Below are 19,009 nucleotides of genomic sequence, written 5' to 3' on the forward strand. Positions count from 1 at the left end.
CTACGGATGACAACATGAGGTCTTGAAACGCACACTGTACACGACAAGGAATGGTAATAGAGTTCGTGATTCGAATAGTCAGACTGTACAGATGGAGCAGACGTAAAAAGTGACGAAAACGAAAGTGCAACAAAGAAATACAAAGGCAAGTAGAGGCCACAAAAAGGCCAACAACAACAAAAAGTAAAAGCAAAAAATAGCGAAGCCATAGACACCCCTCCGTCCTGGACCCTTTCAAAGAAGCCATACCTTTTTTGTCTTCCGCTTTCTTCCTCCGCACTTTCTAAACCCCAGGACCCGTTTGTTGTCCACATTTTTTTTTTAGTTGCTGTCTTTTTTTTCCTGAAGTGAGAAATATAACAAAGCAATTCAAGCAGAGCAACAAGCGAACATGAACAGTAAAAAGCATAGGACACAACAAGCTTTTCTTTCCTCATCCTGCTCGTTTGCACCCGGCTTTGGTTGGAGTCAATCTGAGAACCGATATGCCACTGTACTTTTTGTGTATGTGCCCGTGTGTCCTCTCCGTCACACCATGGCTTCTGTTGCATTGGAGATGTGACGAGAGCCAAAGTGAAGCTAGAAAGGATGCCGACTGGGCGGAGTACGCTGCCGCATGTTCGGATCGCTGGGTGATCTTCTTCGCATGCTTCATTCTCGCCGATTCTCTTGCGTCTGTTCTTCGAGGCACTTTGCCGTTCGGTGGTGGTTGTGGCACGTCGTAGACCCAAGGCCGCTCCACAAGATCACGATCTGATGTCCAAGCCGACTTTGAAAGATAGATAACGGAGCAATCGTGGTCATATAAGAGAGACAAGGAGGTAGAGAAAAATCGAACAATAAGAAAGGAATAATAAACCAGACATATAGGAAATAGTAAGAAAGACACCTCGTGAACACCAGCCGAATCCGTTGCTTGCTCATTTGTTCGTGTTGTTTAGAAATAGGCGCAACATGCTACAGTACCATTTCCTTAGAGGACTGATATCTGTATTACCTGCGCCGTATGTCTGTTTTGGCCGTTGACCGCCCTGACAGCAGGGCAAATAAAAGGCATATAAGAAAGTTGAAGGCAAGAAAACAAGAAACATCAGAATGAAAGCAGAAAGAAATCGGAATCGAAGCAGGTCGCAAACGCCCCGTCGCTTTGCCAAACACGCAAAAATTTCGCATAGCATAATGGGGCCGAGATAAAAATCGAGCCAACAGCAGGAGTCAAAACATAGAAAACAAAAAGAGAAAACAGAGTAGAAACACAACAGTGGGAAGGTGAAAGAAAAAAAAGTACATAGAGACATGCATGCACACCCGCGAGACGGTTTACCGCTTGCGCTTCTTGTTCTTTTCAGAGCTGGCTGCGATCAGAGCCGGAATCGTGGGGGCGATGATAGGCGTGGAGGAGATGTGAGCCGGCGGGAGAAGGGCGGGTAACGTCTTGACTTGCTGGCCCGGCTGAGGCTGTGAGGGCACCTGAGGCGGCAGGATCTGCTGCAGCTGTGGGAGCTGTGGCGCCAGCGTGATCTGCTGAATGGGTGCCTGAATATGCGGAGCCTGGTGAGACGGCGATGGGATGGCCGTCGGCACAGAGTTGTGCGGCGACTGGTGGTGTTGCGTCTGGGGGACAGGCGCCTGCTGGGGTAGCTGCAGCAGCTGCTGGGGTGGCGGCGGCGGCGGCGGCTGCATAGACGTAGAGGAGGCGCCGCCTGCCGTGTTCTTCACGGGAACGCCCATGTGCCGGCCATAGCGGCCCTTACGTCCATTGCCCTCGTCTTCACTGATGCACAGCTCGGCGGGAATACCGGCATCCCGGCAACGGCCACAGGGGCGCTGGCGATCGCAGCCCTTCTTGCTCTTGCGGCAGCGCTGGCAGCGGGGCTTGCTTGAGAGATCTGCAACGTCCTCGTCAACGACGCCTCCAGGGCCAGCAATGGCACCAGGCCCGGCAGGAGGGGGAGGCAGACCACCGGTGGAGGAGACGGAGAGCTTGCGCGACGGCGGCAGCGAGGCCGGAGACATGGGCACACTGATGGCAGTGGCGGCACCGTTGGCCTTCTTGCTCTTGGCGGCACCATTGGTGGTGGGGGTCTTCGCGCTGTTTGCGCCAGGGACCTGCACGGTGTTGCTGGCAGCCTTGGCCTTGCTGGCCTTGGGCTTTTTGGAAGTGGCCGTAGCCTGCGGACGAGCCTGCTTGGGGCCGCCACCGTTGGCAGCGTTTGCCTTGGTCACCTTCTTCAGCTTGGGCGCGGCCATGAGGCCAGGCAACTGCATACTATCCTTGTAATCGGTATCGGCGTTGTCGTCATCAGCGGGCTCCACGGACTGGTAGATCTTGCGGCTGGCCCCATCCAGATCCAGTCTCTGCTTGCGGTGAGGCGGGGCGACCTCCTCCTCGCCATCATCATAGTCCTCGCTGTTCTCACCGTCGCTCTCGCTCTCCGAGTCGCTCGTCGCACCGGTCGACGACGCGGCATCAGCGCGGCCGCTGAAAGTATCATCTTGGGTGGACGTGGACGTGCGACCGTAGGAGATGTTTGAGATCTCACCGAGGCGCATCAGCTGCATGGCAACGTCCTTGTCCTCCTCCGACATGGAGCTGACAGTTGGATCGGGGGTGGGAAGAACACCCACGCTCCCGCCATTAGCACCGTTGTGGGGGTAGCCAATGCTTGCACGTGTGCGGCGCCCGTCGGAGCCCGGTGTGGCGTAAACGCCGCCTTGGCCAAAGTGTGTGTTATAGTGCTGTGGCGAGTGCAGGGCGCCAGCACCGCTAAAGGGGTTCTGGCCCGGGTGGACGTAGGGAAGGGAAGGACGTTGGTCGGAGCGACGGGCAGGAGACACCGAGGGATTTGAGGTGGCCGCAGGCATTTGCGGGGGAGCGAAAAGCGGAAGTTCCTGAAACGAGGCGAGCGGTTAGTAAAAGTACAAGGAGACATGGCGACGAATAAAAAGGGACGATTGCTGTCCGATGGCAGTCGCCAAAAAGCAAATTAAAAATGATTCGACTTACTGAGCTCTCGAACTTGGCCCGCTTGCGACGGCCGCCCTCGACAATGTTTTCAAGGCTGATGTCGGTGTTTCCAATGGGCTGCTGCTCCTTTGCTCTGCCATTGTTGGAGCCAGGAGCGCCATCGCCGCTGCTGTAACCAGCCATGCTGTCGGGGCCATAGGCATCCGACTGCTGGCGGTTCTTGGACGAGCGCGAGCGGTTCTTGGAGTTGGTGCTAGCCGAGTCACTGCGACGGCCGCGGTTGCCGTTCGGCGACACACTGCGCTTGCGCGACGTGCGAGAGCCCGGGCGCGAGATGTATTCGCCGTGCTGCTCTTGTAGGTGGTGGAAATGCTGCAGCGACGAAGCGCTATGGCCAGGGTAGTACCCATTGGCCGGCGGATGGCCGCCATCCGCGCCATTTGGATAGGGCAGGTCAGACGGGTTGGCGCCATGGGCAACCGCCGGGGGCGATTGGTAGTTACGTGAGGCATAGCCGCTGGGCGACAGCGCTGGCTCTTCAATGACGCGCACGTAGACCACCATGTTGTTGCGGAAGTTCTCGTAGCGGGCAATCATGGTATTGCCAGCCTCGTCCTCAAAACTGACGCCCTTAGAGCTTGTTGGGCTTGAGTACAGGCCATAAAAGTTCTTGACAGTAGTGACAATCGAGTCTGTGGCATCATGGGGGTAGATTTGCACCCGCATGGGCAGGCGAGCCGTGGTGTGCGGTGAGTCCGGCGAGATCAGCTGAAACCGAACCGTCTTGGGCTCAACAGCAGCCGACGAGGCAGCCGACGGCGACATGTGAGGAGACGTGTGTGAGTAGTCCATTGTATGGAATATGAGAGACAGAGAGAAGCGACGTCCAGAGGCGCCGTCTTCAGAAGATGTGGAAGGCTGTGTATGGGAAGGGTGGTTCGTTGGGGTATTCTTTGTTTCGGTTGTCGTTCCCGACTCTTTTTTTTTTTGGACGCAGCGTCCAGGCTCTGCACAAATGCGGTGCCCAAAAAGGAGCCGTATGTCAAAAAGACAGGGAAAGAGTGCGAATGGAAAGAAAAAGAAGGAACTGTCGGCGAATGTGTGCGGCGATGGAAGGAGGGCAGGAGCGACGTTGGCAAACTGGGACACAGCGTTTTGGGCCAGCCAGTCAACGGCGGCAGGAAGGAGCGGCCTGGGCGGCAGTCCTTGCTAGTCCTTGTTCTCTGCGACGCCTGTTTGGAGCGAGCGCAAAGCCAGACACCCGGACGTCTCGCTTTACGCTTGTCTTTTCCCGTCGTTCCGTCCGTTTGTATTTGCTCTTGGTTTCGTTGCGTCTGGTCGTCGCCGTCAGACCACGGCAACGGGCGTCACCGCTTGTAGAGAGGCAGCCGTAGCGGCCGGTATGGGAGGACTGAAATAAGTCGCGGATGCAAGTGATCTTTTTAGTATCTGGATGACAAACGAGTAAAATATTAGCACAGGCTGAAAAAGACTATAGAAAAGACACAGATGCAAAGAAAATGACAGTCAACGGCCCAAAGCGAGAGCGTTGATGGCCCCGGCTGGCGGTTGTGGAGCAGAATGGCTGCGAGACAAGGCCTGGCAGACAAGGCCTGCAAACAGCGCCGCCGATCGAGGCGGTCGACAAGAGCGAATGCAAAAAAACCCAGTCGGAAGTGATCGCATGCTTAGAAATGATCGGAAAAACATACCAGATGCAAAAGACGATGGCGTGGGCGGCGTGGACAGCGCCGTGCATGAGGTCGATGGGATTTTGGCTGGATTTTTTTTCTGCTGCGAAGCGAAAAAAATGGGCACGAAGCAGGGCCTGCAAAGGGTCGGTCGAAAACGAGTCAGCACTCGACACTGCGACAAGAAAAAGTAAACAGGATGCCTCAGATGCAAAGACAGATGGGTCGAGATGCAGAATTGACGAGAAACGGGCTTACCTGTTGTTGTGGTGAGTGGTGAAGGCAGTCGGTCGGCTGGAGGAGAGGTTTGGAGAGAGAGTGAGGCAGAGGGAAGAAGAGGAGAGAGAGAGGGCGAGAACGGCAAGGGGAAGGAAAAGGGCCTGGGCTGGCTTAGGCGGGTTTAGGGTGGACAGGCTTTTTTTCCTGCTGTTTCTGCCGGTTGGTGCGGGCGAATACATTGGTAATGTTGGCACTTCAGGGGACAGAGCGCTAGGCTCCAGGGGCATATGGTCCCCAGGGAAGCGAGCTACAGTGACTGGTGACAGGCGGTTTCAGGGCAGCCATTCCCTGACAGGAGACTAGCGTGGGTGGCCGCTGTAGCCGCCCAGTTGGGAAAGTACCGCCAGCATCACTCAGCACCAGCACGAGACTAGCTCGTGGATAGGCAAGAACGGAAGCCATAAATGGTAGGAACCAAGTACAGTCCTTCCCATCTTGGCCGACCCCATTCAGCAAGCAGGTGCGCTCAATAGGACGAGAAGGCCCCTTCGCGATGCACCTGTGTCTACAGTGCCCATTGTGTTCATGTTGTCTGTTCGGGACGACATGCGATGTACAGAAATTTGTTGACGATCATCCGCTTCCCACACGAGCCCCTAGGATCAGTTGGGACAGGAGACGCCCAGTGGCGGCTGGCGACTGGCACCTGCTGGAGGCAGTGGGCAATCTGACGCAGTAGCGTATCGGAGTGCATACACCAGCTCCGTGCATTGTGGATTAGTGCTGAAGCGTTCCGTGAGCCGCCGGCCAGCCGTGCCTATCGAGAACTACTTCGTATGGAGGAGAAAACAAGCGCAGAGCACTGAAAACAAGGCAGCTAGATGTTTGACAAACGCATGATTACGAGACTAACGTCCTGGGAAGGCGATGGTGTCGACGTATGGTTGTCGCAAAACGAGCATGGGAGATGTACTTTGCCATGTGTGCGGTACATCACGTTGCGATCGAGGTGGTGGCTTGGCATACGCAGCCTGTATGAACCAGCTACATTATCTTGCCAATGCGCTCACGAGGGTGGTCTACGACGTACATATCACGCCCGACGAGCAAGAATGCAATATGGCAAAGGTACAGCCAAAACGACTGCACCCTAGACCGCCTCGCAGTGGCCTCCCAATAGTGGTGCCACACCCCCATTGTCTTACCCAGGCCATGGATCGTCGCTGGTCGCTGCTTTTCGCAGACGCTAGAGCTGCGCGAGCGCATTCTGGGGGCGATGTTGGTCGCAGAGAACATGAGGTCCACAGCGCTCTGCGGCGACGATGCGCAAAAGCGACAAGGCTTGGTGAAAAACACCATGGCAATAGGCTTCAACTTGCCAGCACAGCCGGCCCTGCCCTGGCGGTCTTTTGTGGTCTTACTTTTACAGCATATGGAAAGCATTGGATGGTGTGGTTTCGTCGCCAAGGCCGCCGCCGTGGCTGTCTGAATTGCTACTGTCCACAGTCTTTGCAGAAAGGATCGTCGCTAGTGACCGTCGTGCGACTTGAGCGGGTGTGTGTGCATGGTCGGAACGGGCATGGGAGACAACAAGACAAAGACAAACGCAGTGGAAAGTATGACCGTACCAGACCGTGCACAGAATGTCCAATGCTTCGTAACAGCGAGGAGGGACCACTCGAAGCGTGCGGGAGGGTTGGCGCGAGAGAGGGGGAGAACAAGGCGTAGCCAATGGCGTAAGGCAGATGATGCGCCAGGTTGAGTCGTCAAAGGCTGCACACCTCACGGTGTCCTGACCGTGAGCGAAAATGAGCGACAGAAGCGGGTTAAACCCAAACGGGCGACCAGGGTTCTTCATGTTTCGATGATGGCACTGTCGGCTTTTCGTCGTGCAGCCCAGCTTCGTTGTTGGGGTTGGTGCAACCTTGTTGGTATTTTAGTATCGGAATTGACAATGAAGACATTCTTGAATGGACAAGTCATACTGTACGCTACGAAGGCCAGGATTGCTGCTTATGGACGGGATGCGGAATGGCTCGACTGTCTACCTTCTTACTGTACGATTTGCGCCGGCATTGGTTGTGGCCTTCCTTGCCAATTTGTCGCTCTCCAACCTGGCCAAGGGGTCTTCGTCGTCGTCAGCACGAGAACAAATGCGACTAGGCCGCCAGCTTTTGCACAAATGACGATATTGTTGTTTTGAGGACAGACACGCAAAGAGGCAGCAAGGCAAGTAGGGGTTCGAAGCTGGAGTGACTAAATCGTACAGGAATGCGACTTCGCAACACTCATCAACACTTCTCTTGGGGCAGTCACGGTTTTCTCTCCTTCCTCGCCCGTTCCCGGTCGCACAGTTCCTGCCGGTCGAATCGGCACCGTATACACTCTTTTGGTCGCGCGCATGCCGCTCCTTCCCCCCCTCCAGCGGCAGAAGCATTGCGCACCACACCGTGAATGGCAGGCGCAGATTAGCCAAGGAAGAGGTGTTTCATTGCGCGAGAACGCAAAGGGTCGGAAAGAGCAGCAAAATGCACGACCACTTTTAAGAGCGAGTGCGATCAACGGCCTCGCGATTCAGAGCTTTACGGGGGTATGTCTCTGCACGCTACGCAAAGCATGAGTGCTCTTCCGGCCATTGCGCTGTCCATGGTCAGTCCATTGGGGCAAGGCGAGAGACCATTGACTCCTGTGGGCGGACCCACTTAGACCACTGCAGTAAAACTTGCCAGGATACGAAGCGACAATGCTTTCATAATGGGAAAGAGCGCCTGGCTGTACGACGAGAATTCACATGGCAGGTGTTCGTCTTGGAATCTTTTCGAGGGGGAAAGAGCTAAGGAGCAAACAATAGACAAACGGCCCCATGTTGGAGCTCGAGCTTTGTCTTCACGAATGCACAATCCAGGGAGCAGACACGCGCGCTGGGGGGCCCGTCAGCGGCCACTTGCCAGCGCATGTGGCCCGTTTCAGGTGCGATGCGGCCGTCGAATCAAAGACTGCCGCCAGACCAGTCGGAGCCCATCGTGGCAGTTGAAGAACAGAGACGGACGAGATCTGGCCTGGCGAGAGGCAGGGAGCAAAGCAAGAGTGTGGAGGTGCGGCCAGACCAGCTGGACCAGAAACAGTCAGGGACCAGACAATGTTCGTGAGACGGAAGCAACAACAAACTGGATGGCCGTCCCACGGCGCATCGGGATGCGATCAGCCAATGCTTCCCAGGCACAAATTGTTCCAAGAGACATGAGGCCAGGCGCCCTGCCAGGCCACCAGGTCAGCCAGGCTAAACCATACTTGAGCGCAATCTCCCCCGACGCATCGACGTGGAATGCAGACAACCGGACAGAAGGCAAGTGACCCGAAGGAGACACGAGTGTACATATACAACGTCTGCGAACTCCACAGAAACCGAAGATGACCAAACGAAAAGCATAAAAGATGAACATAAACCTCGAGTACACGCGCCAGAGCGCCGCCGTCCGTTGAACTGCTCCAAAGCCAAGAGCCACGACTCTGCACGTCGCAGGTTTTTGCACTGTCACAGGCTAGGCTGGCCCGCCGCCACTGCGCTAGGGGCGGGAAAAGGGTGCATCGCAAGACCACAGAGATTGTTTGTTGCAAGCACGGACAAGGCCGCAAAGAACGGTGGCCGACTTTTGCGGACGACCGCGCATCCAGAAACCCACTCACACGTTCTCTGGGGGCACATTATAAACGCATCCTTTGCTTATTATGTGCATTGGCATGTTGTAGTCAAGCGCAGATACGTCCCTGGCGCACCCTGATGGGTTGGGCGCGGGCGCAGAAAGCATTGTATTTTTGGGTGCTGTTCCCTTCTGCAAGGGTCGTCACCGCCGTCGCTGCTCGTCACCGCTCTCTCGCAACAACGCAGCTGGATGGACAAGATGGGGGTCGCAGTCGCAATGCCTTTCCTTGTCCATGCTGACCAGGCCAACAGATGTTCCTTTTCGCCAGCGTCCCTGCCTGTCGCTGCCGAGAGGGCATGTTTGTCGCGCCCGCAGAGCTCGCTGCGTTGGCAACCGGCGTAGCCCAGTTCACGGCGCGCACTCTGCACGAACTGCATACTGCTCTTTTTTTTCCAACGACTTTCTATCCCGCCTCTATCTACCGCTGCGACGGACGTTGCTGCACCGCAAGAGGGTGTGTTACGCTTTGGCTCTCCCTCTGTGTTTCTTGGAAATTCCGGGTAATTGATGTGTTCAACACGAGACGAGGGGCCGATCACGAGAAGGGACCGAGGCAGAGACAAGAACGGGCTGTCAGGACTGGCCATGGGGTTGGGGGATGACGACGAACAATAAAAATTAACGGCACGTCGAATCGTGCTCGTTTCTGAACAGAACAGTTCGCCACTGGTTCCCCGTCTATTGACTGACGGCGCATGGCACACGTACCGCTTTGTCTTGTCCTTCCAGTCTGAATTGGTTCCACGCTCAGAGCGACGCAACGCCGAGCTCGTCGCGGTAGTTGATCCGGCCTCTCTTCTCCGCTGCTTTGCAAGGGGCGCAATGGCCCCCTGACTGGGAGTGTCGAGTGCTGGGGCGACAGAGGCAGTGCATTACAAGCCCATCTTTGTTGTATTTGTACTCTCCTGGCAGACTACGGCGAGCTTACCTCGGTGCATTTCTTTCTATGTACGAATGTGAGACGAAACAACGACAGTATCTAACTGCGCAAAGAAGGCTGGCGGCAAACAGTCAGCGCTTCCCCTGTCCCCCATCGCCTTCTCCCTGTCGGCAATCCTTGCCGCGTATTTCCAGCCGCATGCGACAGCGAGACGTTGCTTGCGCCTAGAAGGAAAGCTTGGGAACGAGGAAACCTATTGGCTTCCGGCTGACGTTTGTGAAATGAGTATGAGATCCTGCGGTCGGAAATCTCGTAGTTGAGGCCAGCGCGTCGCGCTTGATGTTTGCGGATGCGAAAAGCAGACCAGACGCTCTACCTAAAGAGAAACGAGAGACAAGGGAGCAATGTCACAAAGTACACTCATAGTCATGCGCAACCTCGAAAGAGGAGAAGGCGGTGGATCTCTGTGCAAACAAGTTTTTCTTGTTTTCCCTCTTGGACCGTAAAACGTCGCAAATCCAGACCCTCAGGCACTGTGCTGGGAGTGTGGCAGAGGCCGAAAACTGTGGCAGTTATTTTGTGCATTGGCGATTTGCGCCGGGCCGCCTACAGCTGGCCGCAGTATTCAAGAGAAGGTGCTGTCGCAAATAGCTAGAGGGCCAATCGTAAGGAAAGAACGGTGAAACGGTGAGACGAAAGTCGCAAGTCGCAACATCTGACGGGGAAAGAGCCGGTCAGCTTCAATAGGGCAGGAACGGGTCTGGCCATGCCGGGGTCTGGTGTGCCTTGCAGTTTGCGACGCTGCCACGCGGTATTCTTTGCCAGTTCACCGGAGATGGGGTCGTGACATCTATTTCGCTCTTCACCTCTTTCCGTTTTCTTTTTGGCTCGCATGAAGGTGTGGCGCAGTTTGCGCAGTTTGCGCGCGCGCTGCTTCTGCGCGGCGGCAGCGGACAAAGGCAGGAAAAGGCGGGGAAGGTAGAGGCGATTACCAAGAAAAAAACCGAAGCCCGAAAATCCCTGTCAGGGCGCAGACTACGCGCGACGGTGAGATAAAGGCGGTGGAGATGGGTTCGCAAGAGGAATGAGAAGAACGGAAGACACCAGACAACCGGGAATGCCGCCCAAAAGAACTCTTGATAGAATTGTCGTGCAGGGCGCTTCCAAAGGGCGATGCGCGCAAATGCGAAATGAAATATCGACCGCAGGAAATGATGTTTTCTCGATCTGGAAAGGGCAAAGGGGGGCAGATAATTACGACAAATGACAAGCGGAAATGGAGACAGTAGCTCCGATACAATCGCATTCGCGTAGCCGCTCGGGGATTGAAGCAGAGGTAAATTGCAGGATGGATCGATTGTTGATGGACTGAGGGGACTGGCCGCCCAAAGCCAACCAAAATGCCGCCCCTAAGACAGACACAGGGGGCTGCAGCGCGGTGCAGCCAAAGACTTCCCGAACAGGGAGTTTAATTGAAACTGCGCAAGATACTTAAAAAAGAGCCGAGATCTTGGTGCTAAAGTTCACACGTGACTTCGTGTCAGTGTGGCGCTTTGCCGCTGCAACCCGACGGTCTTGGCGCCGTTCCGGCCCGACGCGTAGTTTCCAACACAACGAATACAATTTTTACGGAATTATTGGTACGGCTGAAACTCTACAATTCGCTGCTTTTGTGTTTCAATTTCGTATTTTGTAATTCTGTTTTTGAAGTGCAGATTTTGCTCTTTTCCAAAATTCTAAAGCTGCCGGGAGACGCGACCTGGCCCGTGCGGGGTCTGTTGTAGAGCCTCAAAGAGGAAAGAAGCAGTGCCACGTTCGATCTATGTGGGGCATCCCTAGTCCGTTTAGGCACTGCGCACGTTGACGAAAGATCGGGAACGGAAGGACAAGGGACATAACGTCACCGGCACGGATTATTCCCTTTCCGCACATGCTGGACAGACAGTTGACCAGGGCGCTTGCCAGCTGGCCGCCAGCCAGCCCAGACCATAAAATTTACGAAGCCACGCTAGCAGACGAAACAGCCACAACACTAGCCCCAGCTGCGGCCTGGACCAATCGCGATGCGTAGAGCACCGTGGTCAATAAACACATACTTCGTACGTCGTAAACAAACACTCAGTGGGACCTGCCTTCCTGCCCCCAGCGAGAATCATTGGCAGGGGTAATACCAACTATCTGGAAATGCGACAAAAACAAAAAAGTCCAATGCTTGAAACTATGAGGTGTCTCTCGACTGTTGTCGCAACGCATTCTTCATTGGCATGCTGCATAATAAATAACGCAAAAAAGGACAACCGAAATAAAGACGAAAAATCAGGATGCTTCGCATTCGTCTCTTGAAGAGCCAGCCGTCTGTCAATCTTTCTTGATCTGGAACTTGGGGGTGCTTGGCTTTCTCGCTTAATCGGAAGGGTGTGTCGTGGATGCAAATGATGACCACACTCGCACGGCGCGCAGGGAGTCCATTCGGGGCCCCGGGAGTCCATGCAAAAAATGGCTGGTCGTCGCAAGGCCTCTCATTCTCGCCCAACTGCCCACCACTGACACGCGAAGCTGTCCGTATGCAGCCCGGCACCACGGCAACAAAGGCAGGCACTACGACGTATTTATGCAGGCGGTGTCCATAAGTTTATGCACCATAGCATGCGGAGTAAACAAAGGCCATACACAGCCAGTGGTCACAAATAACAAATGTAAACACACGAGAACGAAGCGTGGAAGGTGCGCCAAAGTGAACAAAAGGCGAGGGAAATGTGAGCAAAGATGCAGAGCCTCGCACTTTGATGATCTGGCGGTGACGCATTTCTTGCTCTGTCTGCTTTGGGAAGTGTTTGGCAGCCAGACAGGGCAGGCGCGACCTTTCCGTCACTCTTTCTTGGGCAGGCAGGAACGGCACCCACCAAAAACAGCAAAGAAAGCGTCGGTTCCATTCGCACGTAAAATTGGCCCTTTTTGCTGCGTACCCCAGCAAGTTCCATCGCACCTTCTTTGTTTTGATTCTAGCCTTCCTGTGGCTCTTTCCTCATTTCATCGCCTGCCCAAAGCTTTCTGACACGCCCCATTCGTGCTGGACCTCTGCCTCGTTCCTGCTCTGACCTGCCTGCACGCTAGACCACAACAACAATAGCTGCAATTTCGAGCCTCTCCTTTTCCCCTTTGCAGCTCTCCCTGTCTACCTCAGTATCTTGCTTCTTTCTGTTGTGTCTCGCGCACTCTCCTTCTTTGACAGCAGTCGTCGTCTCTGCTCCTCCCATTTGCTCTTTTATTGATCTATTCCCATTTTCCTACTTTGTTTTGGGTCCATCCTTCTTGTTTACAGTGCAAGCTGACATCCTCCCGTCCTCTGCCCCACCCTTGTCTCTTTCTCTTCCTGCTGGCATCGCTTTGTTTTTGTTGTTGTCCTGCCAGACGCCTCCCGTACCTCCCTTCTCAAATCTTTCTGTTTTATTGTTCTCGTCTTCGTCTTTCGTTTTCGGTATTTTTTTTTCTGCTTTCTGCTTCTTTTTCTGCTTTTTGTGTTGTTGCTTTTCCTCACGACAACACGCAGCATCTCGCCGCCTTACGCTTGCGTCTTTCTTCGCTTCTCCCATGTCGTTCCGTTTCGCAGCTCCGTGACTCTCGCTCGTTCTTCGAGGCGTGTCGGTATCGCTGTGAGCAACGCGGGTTTTCTGCTCGACGGTTCTCTCATTGTCACACGAACGAAGATACGAAGATACATGCAAAACGACAAATTGAGGAAGAACTGGTACAGCAATTATCGAGAGACGCGTCGTTTCGTCCAGCGTCGACATCGTCAACCTCCCCGGTGTCAGGCGTTGCTCCTCCCTTTTAGCTAGACGCGACCCAGCCGGGCACACGCTGCTTCGATTCTGTTGCATCCGGACCGCGTCTTTTTACAGCACCATTACACGAGACTATCCTCAGCATCAAGCATCGACAAACATCGACAAGCATATTCGAATACCATCGCCTTCTGCGCGTTGGCTGCCACGTATCTCTTTCTCGGCGGTTATCACTTAATCCCACCCAAGAGGAGCATTGTCTTGCCAGCTATTTTTCTTCATTCTTTTCTCCATTCACGAAACAACCATCCACCATGGACGCCAAGGTATGTTCAACAAATTCTCTGCTGTACTTTGGATCGGATGCATCTGTTCTTTCTTTGCATCCAAGAGTCCTTTTCTTTCCTTTGTTCAGATCTTACTGTGCGTTTCTCGAGCGAAATGGAACTTGTACTCGTCTTTGTGGCGGACGACAGCCGCACCTGTGCCACCGAGAAATGCCCCTTTTACATATGTGGACTGTCATGCAAAGGCTTCTTGTTTTACTTTTCAACTTTTGCGGGCGTTTATATTCTCATTTATTTCTGCGCTGCCTTGTTAGGTTGTAGCCTCTCTTTGCGTGTATCCAGCTAACATGTCTTCTCTCTCGCGTTAGCCGGCCCAGCGCACCTTCCGGGCAAATTCAACCATAACTAATGAGAACATGGCCCCCGTGGCCTTCGCGAACAACCATCAGCGGACAAAGTCGACTGGCGTCCCTATTTCTAAGGATGCCCTCAAGGACATCGGCGTCATGCCGGTTAAGCCCGCAACCAAGCGGACTGCCTTTGGCGACGTCAGCAACGTGGTGAGACATGTCGACAGCAACACCGCTGTCTATGGCTTCAAAGCCGCCACAGTCGCAGACGGACACAAAGCTGGTCTCGTCTCGACGGCACCTATGCCAGCGCCCCCGCCACCGGCACATGCCAAAGACACTGTTGGCCAGCCGGCGTCCACCAATGGCTTTCTGGCTCCGGCCCAGCGGCCACGCAACAGCATCGCTCCAATCTCGTCGGTTCCAATCACTCAAGCAAATACTCAGAATCCTCTGCGGCAGGTTCCGGCCCCGGTGCAAATGTATGCAACAGGTACAGTCCAGCCCACGGGCAGGACGCAAATCGGTGCTATCCGCAAGGCAACGTTTGTTACCAGCCGGGATGTCCACGTTGATGGCGCACCAGCCGTGGCCCGACCTGAGGTCGCCATAAATGCCGATGACGCTGCGGACTCTGCCATTGCTAAGTGGGACAAGCCTAAGAGGAGCCCTCGCCATAGCAAGAGCCAGCCATGTCTCAAGAATGCAGACGGGCTTCAGCAGCAGAAAAAGCCCCTCCGAAGAACACTGAGCCGTCTTCCTATTGATAGGAGCAACTTCATGGACGTTGTTGTGTTTGCAGATGCCGACAAGAGTGCTGCCCACAGCCCTATCATTGAAAGCGAATCCATCGAACAGCAAATCGCCCAGTCGATTGCTGAACCAATGAGCAAGCCTGAGGAGTCGTGCAACAACGTCGTCGACAGTGGCCACAGTGTTGCTCCTGGCATTGTGCACAGCAACGATGGTGGTGATGCAAACGAAGCTCCCTTTGTCGATGCTGTCGAAAACTTTCATCCCACCAGCCTGCCACCTCTCTCGGATGGCTCAGACGATGACATTGGTCGCCTTCGCGAGGAGATCGAAGCTGCTGTCCTCGAAACGGAAGAACACCTTCATCCCGTCGAGGACCACGCAAGCTACGTGCGACTGGTTGAGCCCACACCAGCCGAGTTCATGTCGAGCATGCCTGCCGTTACCATGGCCAGTGCCATGTCTGAAGTGGAGGAGCCGTGGGATGATGACGCCGATTTTTACGACGACCAGGCCTACACGACGGCACATTCTTTCCGGTCTCTGGGTGATACCACCACGGGAGCGCTGACGACCGTTGTCATGCCCAAGATGACTGCTAAGATCCAGAACGAGCTGGACATGGCTCGGGCCATTGTCGAGGAGGCCGGCATTCCTGAAGAGCTTGACGATGAAGCATGGGACATTAGCATGGTCGCCGAGTATGGAGACGATATCAACGCTTACATGAGGGAGCTTGAGGTACGTTCCGTTTCATCGGTGTCTTGAGTACTTCCTTGGTACGATAATCAAATTGAGCAGCAGACTTACAAAGAATGATGTATAGCTTCGGATGCTCCCGAGCGCACACTACATGGATCAGCAGACGGAGATCCAGTGGTCCATGCGGTCGGTGCTCATGGAGTGGCTCATCCAGGTGCACTCGCGATTTAACCTCCTTCCGGAAACGCTGTTCCTTACAGTCAACTACGTCGACCGCTTCCTGTCAACGAAAATCGTATCTGTGGCTAAGCTGCAGCTGGTCGGTGCCACAGCAATCTTTATCGCTGCCAAATACGAAGAGATTATCTGCCCTTCAATCGAAGAAATCATTTACATGGTCGATGGCGGCTACAAGAAGGAGGAGATTCTTAAGGCCGAACGCTTCATGCTTAGCATGCTAGGCTTTGAGCTGGGTTGGCCGGGCCCCATGAGCTTCCTCCGTCGTATTAGCAAAGCGGACGAGTATGACTTGGACACACGAACGCTTGCTAAGTACTTCCTCGAGGTCACTGTCATGGACGAGCGCTTTGTTGCCTGCCCGCCAAGCTTTTTGGCAGCAGGTGCTCACTGCTTGGCCCGGATGATGCTGTACAAGGGTAACTGGGTATGTGCCTTGAATTCTAATGCGTCATTCCCCTCCTGACCGGATTGCGATGTAAATGTACTAACAGCGGTTGTTTGTTGTTTAGTCCTCGGCCCACACTCATTACTCTGGTTACACATGGAGCCAGGTCCGCCCGTTGGCAAACACGATCCTTCACTGTTGTCGCCACCCCGGCACACACCATGCTGTTGTTTACGACAAGTATGCTCATGTTAAGTTCAAGAGAGCTGCAGTCTATGTGGAGAACGAGATCCGCCGGGGTTACCAGTTGCCTCCGCTGCAAGCCTATCATCATAGCCGCCACCACCTTTCGTTCACAGACTCCTTGACGGACTTGGATGTCGACACCAGTGTGGCTGCCCCTTCCGACTGCTCAAACGCGCACCAGGAGATGCATATTTACGCCAAAGCTTGAGAAGAGTCTGTATGATTCCACGATACCGAGTACCCATGTCGACCAAAGGTTAGCGCGTCGCGCCCCGTTGATTCTTGCCCCGTGCTTTGCGTCTCTCACGTTTCGCACCCTCCAACACTTTGGCGGCGTGTCAGCAACCGACTCTTGCATATTTTTGCGACTTGCTGCGTGTTTCGACAGCAGGTTGTAGATGCCTTTCTCTTTCCTCACGACCGCCTTCTCTCTTTCCCCATGTTGTTACTGGTCAAGGTATGCGACTGTGGCGTTTCTTGTGTCAACGGTGTTGCTTTGGCCTGTATGCATGATGGTTATTTTATACATCATCTGCCTTGTCTGTTTACTTTTTTTCCTTTTGTATTGTTCGGACTTGGCCTATGGCACTCTGTCTACATTCCACTTGCCCCGAGGCGGTCGTTATTGTCTTCCCGCAGGCTCACGCAAACATACCCAACCCATAGAACTGTCTTGTTAGGGGCCTTTTCGTTCACTCTTTTTGATGACTGTATGAGACACGATAATTTTTCTTTTACATCTTATTTATATACCTGCTTCTCCATTGCCTTGTGCCTGTTTTTCATACTGTTTGTTTCTATGAAGGCTACTGCGTTTCCTGCCATGTTCTCTTTTGTCCGGTCTTTGGAGCGGATAAACCCTTGAAGACGGCAGAGGAAGGGGGTGGAATGGTGTTCTGAATCACCGACTCTATGATTGTGAGAGTCTCAGGGAGGTGAAAATTGCCGACGCCTTGGGAGAAGGGGTTAATACGAGTTACTTTTACCCAATTTGCAATACGCTCACCGTGTTTTGTTATTTGAGTTGGAATTCCATCTCGTAAGACTAACTCTACGTCGAATTGTGGTGTTTCCTTGTTGCCTGTGCAGCTTTCCACAAAAACAGTGACTTGGCACTGATAGACAGAAGCACGCAAGATGGTGGACAGACGCGGGATGGCGAAGCAAGGTCTGGTTGGTAGACGTGGGGGTTTCTTTGTGCCTCAATCTTGTCGATATTGTGGAGTTTTAAGCTGTCTTGAACTTCTCTCACTAGCACAGCGTTGTGAACAAAGTGTTTGAATTGGCAAGTGTCCCGTCATATGCAACTCGTCCTTAACAATGCAACCTCTCGATGCACAATAAGGGACAACTCCCTTACTGTGCAAAACAAAGCTTTCGGTCTTTGCGCTCCTCTCTCTAAACCAACTTCCGAGGTGTTCTCTCTCCTCTCCGAGGTTTCTCTTTGCTCCCGCAGCCTCCCCACATGCCAGGACGCAAAAGCGCGATCTAGTAAACGGGGCAGTGAACTCCAAAAGTACAAAGTATACCCGAAGCGGTGAATATGCATGCTGGGTGGCAGACGCCTGAGGAGGCTCGATAAAAAACCGGCGCGATGCGGCGCACTATCAACAAGCTACGGGACGCTGTTATGAGGAGAAAGCTGGGGCCTGGAGGAGAGGAAGGGCTTCTGCCAAAAAGGTGGGACTCTGGTATCCGGAAGCTAGGGCAGAGGGAATCGACCTGGGATGTTGTGACGAGCAGAAGAGGGCGAGAAATTAGAAACTAGGGCGCTCCAGCATGAAAAGTTGGCTGCCGGACTGCTGTTGTCGCTGACAATGCTGTCACAGGCCAAATTATGTGTCTTGTCAGCCAGGTTGCGTCAGTGGCTCTTTCCTTGCCTAGAAATCTGTCGATCGGCAGGTACAAAGCACAATTGAGAACCAAACTAGGAAACCAGCGACGATGGGCAAGGAAAAACACGGCAGTGTCAGTGTGTGTCGCACCTGCGGGATCAGCCACCACCATTGCCGATACTGTGCTCCCACTGTGCGTAGACACCGGTGAGACGGTGAGGTGGCACTGGTGGGTTAGCAGCTTCCGCAAGAGGTCAAAAGCATCGTTCCTGTGTGGTTTCATAACCTGCCCGAGCTGCCTTCCCTCCCTGGTCAGAGCCCAGTTCTCCGAAAGTTGAGTGGAGTCCATCCCCGAGGACATCTACATGCGGCACAGTAGACAGCCACCTTCGCCATTTCGTTCCCCATGGCCGCAAAGTCGCAAGTCACTTTTGGGGAAACAGAGGACGTAATCTTACGCGGTGGGATTTCATTCCCACAGCCCGTCCTGCGGCGCCGCAATCCGCCGGCGCCCGCGCTCAACCTTCGCACTGCCAGTGTTCTTCTATTGCTTGTATGCATCTCTTTCTGGGTCATAGTGCTGTACGCAATCGAGGGAATGGTCCGTCTTTTCTCTTATTATTCCGTACTTTGGCTCCTCCGACAATGCCGTCCTCAGTTTGTCACCGTTTCTGTCCCGTTTTGTTGTCTAAATATGCCTAGAATGGGCGACGTAGAGCGTAATATTACGGAGCACGGCAAGTGCCACGTCTTGCGCCGTCCACATTTACCTATCTTTGCGGCGCCACTTGCCCGGCTCGACCCTTTACTCCCCGGTTCACAGAGTTGTTTTGTGCATTCGGTTTAGTTATTCTCCTGTCCTCCATCCATCGTCATCCTTTTTCCCCAGCTCCGCCTGTATACGTTTCTGTAGTCACTCCGGCCAACCTTTTTCTAGCGCACCCTCTCTGGGGCGGTTAACAGG

General features: G+C 54.0%; 4 protein-coding genes across 4 annotated transcripts; 2 read left to right on the top strand and 2 right to left on the bottom strand.

Annotated features, from left to right (window-relative positions):
• Window positions 1-1,320: 1,320 nt before the first annotated feature.
• Window positions 1,321-3,820, bottom strand: SPSK_08599 (C6 finger domain protein; the record flags this gene model as incomplete). Its single annotated transcript, XM_016735191.1, has 2 exons — window positions 1,321-2,892; window positions 3,008-3,820. 2 exons carry the CDS (start codon window positions 3,818-3,820, stop codon window positions 1,321-1,323), a joined length of 2,385 nt encoding a protein of 794 aa, XP_016587489.1.
• A 3,812-nt stretch (window positions 3,821-7,632) lies between these two features.
• SPSK_10906 (uncharacterized protein) lies at window positions 7,633-8,232 on the top strand (the record flags this gene model as incomplete). The annotated part of the gene is made up of 1 exon (XM_016737144.1): window positions 7,633-8,232. The coding sequence occupies one exon, from the start codon at window positions 7,633-7,635 to the stop codon at window positions 8,230-8,232; it is 600 nt and encodes a 199-aa protein (XP_016587490.1).
• A 4,517-nt stretch (window positions 8,233-12,749) lies between these two features.
• Window positions 12,750-13,256, bottom strand: SPSK_09935 (uncharacterized protein; the record flags this gene model as incomplete). Its single annotated transcript, XM_016736502.1, has 1 exon — window positions 12,750-13,256. The coding sequence occupies one exon, from the start codon at window positions 13,254-13,256 to the stop codon at window positions 12,750-12,752; it is 507 nt and encodes a 168-aa protein (XP_016587491.1).
• A 694-nt stretch (window positions 13,257-13,950) lies between these two features.
• SPSK_08606 (G2/mitotic-specific cyclin) lies at window positions 13,951-16,418 on the top strand (the record flags this gene model as incomplete). The annotated part of the gene is made up of 3 exons (XM_016735198.1): window positions 13,951-15,378; window positions 15,464-16,003; window positions 16,089-16,418. The coding sequence occupies 3 exons, from the start codon at window positions 13,951-13,953 to the stop codon at window positions 16,416-16,418; spliced, it is 2,298 nt and encodes a 765-aa protein (XP_016587492.1).
• Window positions 16,419-19,009: the final 2,591 nt, after the last annotated feature.

The sequence above is a fragment of the Sporothrix schenckii genome (genome assembly GCF_000961545.1).
Source record: "Sporothrix schenckii 1099-18 chromosome Unknown Cont44, whole genome shotgun sequence".
Classification (NCBI taxonomy): domain Eukaryota; kingdom Fungi; phylum Ascomycota; class Sordariomycetes; order Ophiostomatales; family Ophiostomataceae; genus Sporothrix; species Sporothrix schenckii.